The sequence below is a fragment of the Anopheles cruzii genome, chromosome 2, assembly GCF_943734635.1.
Source record: "Anopheles cruzii chromosome 2, idAnoCruzAS_RS32_06, whole genome shotgun sequence".
Lineage (NCBI taxonomy): Eukaryota > Metazoa > Arthropoda > Insecta > Diptera > Culicidae > Anopheles > Anopheles cruzii.
The window spans coordinates 36,041,315-36,045,748 of NC_069144.1; the positions used below are offsets into that span (position 1 = coordinate 36,041,315).

At 51.5% G+C, this 4,434-nt stretch overlaps 1 protein-coding gene across 1 annotated transcript; it reads right to left on the reverse strand.

Annotated features, from left to right (window-relative positions):
• Positions 1–141: 141 nt before the first annotated feature.
• On the reverse strand, positions 142–1,354 carry LOC128267456 (loricrin-like). The gene is made up of 2 exons (XM_053004288.1): positions 1,331–1,354; positions 142–1,009 (listed from the first exon to the last, which is right to left on the reverse strand). Exons 1-2 carry the CDS (start codon positions 1,337–1,339, stop codon positions 260–262), a joined length of 759 nt encoding a protein of 252 aa, XP_052860248.1. The 5' UTR covers positions 1,340–1,354; the 3' UTR covers positions 142–259.
• Positions 1,355–4,434: the final 3,080 nt, after the last annotated feature.

Genomic DNA, 4,434 nt, shown 5'->3' on the forward strand with positions numbered 1-4,434 from the left:
GCATCAACCCTCCGGGGGTCTTGTTTACGGGAGGTGGAATTAATGTTGCGATCGATCGATTGGCCGCCCCTTTTTCGCAACGAGAAGCAATTGTTTTATCCTTTGTTGTGAGTTCATTGCAATTTAAACGAGGGGTTTTTGGGGGGTTATTTACAAAAAAAAGCTTTGCTCCGTTTTATTTGCATCAATCAACAATCATCAACCGCTGGGCAGTGAGGGTGAGGCTCCCGTGTGCCTCTCCGGGGCGCCTGGGTCCCGGTTACCACCCACTGGAGGACCAGCCACCACCGTAGCCTCCGCTGCTGCCTCCCGACGACCATCCTCCGTGGCTGCCGCCGCCACCACCGAATCCGCTACCGCCCGACGACCAGCCCTTGCTGAGGCCACCGCTGGATGGCCAGCCTCCACCGCCGTACCCGCCTCCAAGGCTGCCACCCGATGACCAGCCCTTGCTCGAGCCACCGCCCAGCGACGACCAGCCACCCCCGCCTCCGTAGCCGCCTCCGCCGTAGCTGCCACCGCCGAGTCCACCGCCGGACGACCAACCCTTGCTTCCGCCCGACGACCAACCCTTGCTGAGGCCACCTCCCGAAGACCAGCCACCGCCGCCGAGACTACGTCCGCTGCTCCATCCCGAGCTGAGGCCTCCGCCGTAGCCACCACCTCCCTGCGACCATCCGCTGCCGGCACCGCTCGACCATCCCTTGCTCGAGCCACCGTAGCTGCTTGGCCACCCGCCACCACCGCCGCCCGACGACCAGCCCTTGCTGCCGCCTGCCGAGGACCATCCGCTGCCTCCGTATCCTCCACCCGACGACCAGCCACCACCGTGGCCACCGCCGCCGCCGCCGACCGTTTTAATAATGATCACTTTGCCACCGCCACCGCCACCGTAGCCGCCGCCACCACCACCGCCGCTACTCCAGCCACTCCAGCCCGTTTCGGCACCTTCCAGGTCGGACTCCGATGATAGGGCCGCGGCCACCAGGCAGCTCAGCACGATCGCACGCTGCCCGCACCGGACGATGAGGTGGAAAACAAAGAAAAGGGCAAAACGAATTAATCTTCGAAACAAGGATCACCACCATTTTGTCCGCTGTCCCGAAACACTCTTCCCCACCGAGACAGCCTCTCGAAGCTAGATAAAATCTTGCGAAAGGTTTTGCCAATCTCCGATTACGCTTGGTCAATTAGTTGCTCAACATTGTTGGGCGGGTCAGTTAAATTTAAAGTGATTCGAGTTGATCGATCCACGCAATCGATACACGATCCGGAATTTAGAATCCCCGTTTTGGGCACCGCGGTTCACAACACCGAACGTCACACACACCTTCCACATGGTTGGCAGCAGCGGAACGCGGGACTCGTTCGAATGTTCGACTACTAAACGCGGACAGAGCGAGAGGAGGACACACCAGGATGCTGCTGACTCGGATGAGCCACCCAAGTACACTAATGCCACTAGACGGGCCGGGCCGTTGCTTTTATAGTCAAAAAACTGCACTAAGCCCGGGCCCGAGGCAGGTCTCTCGGATGACGACGATGACGACCCCACTCCGGTCAGCCTGAGGCCCAAACCGACGGGCGGGTGCCGCGGTGGAGCGAAGCTCACTCTCGCGCGCATTCACTTCGCAGAGGCTTCCGGAGACCGGAGAGTAACCCCCGCTGTGTGACTCTTGCCGCAACCCGTTCAATTACCTACACACGCTGCCGTCGCCGAGGGTAGGGATCGCAGCATGGAAACTTGGACAACAAAAATTCAATGAAGAAGCTCACGAGAACATGTGGCCGGCCCGGCGCTACGCTGATTCTCGGTTCCATCGGAGGCCATCGGTCACCGGACGTTTGGCTCCGGGCAGGTGATTCCCCGGGCCGTGCGTTCACTTCCTTCACGGCGGCAGGATTGACGGCAGTTGAACAATGTCGAGTGAACGCAAAATCCAATAAGCCATCCACGTTGGGGTGATCCTCTCGTGGGAACTTCGTGGCGCCATATAAGGACACCTGCGTTGACAAATTTGCTCACCAATTTGTTCGGGAGAATTAGTAATTACAAGCGGCCTTACTCATAAGCCAAAGATGGTCAGGGCAGTGGCCATGAGACACACGCACTTTGTTCTAATGCAGCGTGGCAGATAATAAACTAATTGTCGCAGCGAGTGCTCCACAAGCGTGTTGGTTTTGAACCTTAATCTGGAAAATTTATTGGGTTGTATCGACAAGTAATCGTGGAAATTTCCTTCCCTCTACAATATATTCACGTCCAACATTCCAAAAACAAGAGCGTGTGAAGTGGCAATTTATACTGACGATACAGCCCTTATATCAACAAGCAAGGTAACCAAAACAGCGATTAAGAACCTACGCTCGTCAAGCTTGAAACACAATACAATACAATACAATACAACAAATGCATTCAAATAAATCATTTCTTATCCATTTCTTACACAAATTCGTTAATTCCTATAAAAATCATGACAATTACTGGAAGATAAAAATCAATCCCTCGAAAGTTCAGGCTATATTTTTTCCATATAAATTCAGCAAGAGAGTTGTCCCCCGACCTGGACAAAATACCATTATAGATAATCAAAATATATCATGGTCTTCTCACATCAAATACCTAGGATTGCTACTGGACAATAAACTTAACTACCGTCCACACTTAGAAATGTTACATAAAAAACTAGACATACTCATCAGTCTGCTTTACCCGATAATCAACAGAAAATCAAAACTAAACTTTTCAAATAAACTCCTCATATACAAAAGAATTTTCCTCACTCTTTCTTAACCTATGCCTCTTCTCTGTGGTCGCAGTGCTCCAAAACTAACTTCCAGTCAATACAAATGAGACTGAATAAAATTTTCGAAATGATCCTGAATTTACACTGGAGAACACCAACAAATCCCGTCCTAAACCCAATCAATCAACCGACGGCCTAATCAATAAATGCAATAATTCTATTCACCCAACAGTTAGAGAGCTAATTATCTGGATGCATTCAAACTACCCACATTTCGTTGATTTGTTACAAACCTTCAAGGATGTGTGTATGGTATCCCACATAATATAACCTTGTTTAGTGTCTTGCCTTCTACCCATGCTCAAGGTGGAAATATTTTTGCGTCAGACCCAGAAGTCGGGACCTTTTGAAAAAGCTGCTCTTCTGGGTCCGAATGTATCAGAGATATTCTTATCAAATCTTTTGGTTTTGTTACTATTTTGCCGTTAGAGTCTTTGTCAAATAGAAATAACAAAAAACACCATTTCATTAGCTAGGGCCACACGGAGCGTAAAAGCAAAGTGTAATGCCAAATCGTTCTAGCTATTAACTTTTATTTAGAAAATGCCTCATTGTTCTCTTACCGTCAGTGGGGAGCATTGCGATGGTGATTAATATAAAGCTATTGATTTGGGAGCTGAGAGGAAATCCCAATCGGTTCTGGTCGCAATGATCCTATGACGCAATCGATCCCTGCGAGCTGACGAGAAGATTTCGAACAGGATTCTACGCACATAAAAGAGTACACTCCCGCTGCGTCCAGTGCGTGAAGCTTCCGCACTACGTGACCAGGAGCGGCGGGGGCTGGTGTCAGGTTCGTTCGTCAATAAATCAAAAAAAAACACTGTGCCTGCGCCGTGCACCAAAAAAGAACAGAACACACACAGACCAATAAATGTGTAACGAAGCTAATAATTGGCATGATTTCGATGTCGATACCCGGCAGCCAGCGCCGGGCAAACCAATCAAGCTTAGCGCGGAGCCGGATTGGAGCCAGTAATTGACTTAATTATGGGGTGGCCACCCCACTTTGGCCCGGCGTTCTTTGGCTCAGCATCCGATTTACCAAACATTTACGCCCCAAAAGAACGAACCAGAAGACGGATGGCGATCGATCGATCTGCAGGGCAGGGCGGGCTCAGGCGGGCGGCAGAAAATCGTGCCACAATTATCGATCGAGCGGCTACACCGACTTCATGTCGATCGATCATGGTGCGCACCTGTGTCCACAATCCGGACCGGATCGGGGGCAAAAGAATGATCTCCGATGAGCGCACCGTGGCGGGAGCCAAGAACAGTACGCGTTCGCGATCGGATCGCGGTCCCTTATCTCGTGATCGTCCTCCGAGGGACCGACCGCCTCAGTGCGAAGGCCCTGCGAGTGTAAGCACCAATTGCGCAACGTGCCGGGAAAGCGAAGGAATGGCCCGTTTTCCCACTGTTTCACTTTCCACTGCCGAAAGTGCAAGTTACTCAACGCCCAACGTTGAGGAGTCTCTGCATCGCCGATCCATCGACGCAGCTCCGACGGTGTCCACCGGTTGTCAGCAGAAAAGGAGAAAAAAACCAAATGCTGAAACATTAATTTAATGCCATCATCCACGCCGGCACCGCCGGATGATGATGCAGATCGCCCGGAGATGCTCGA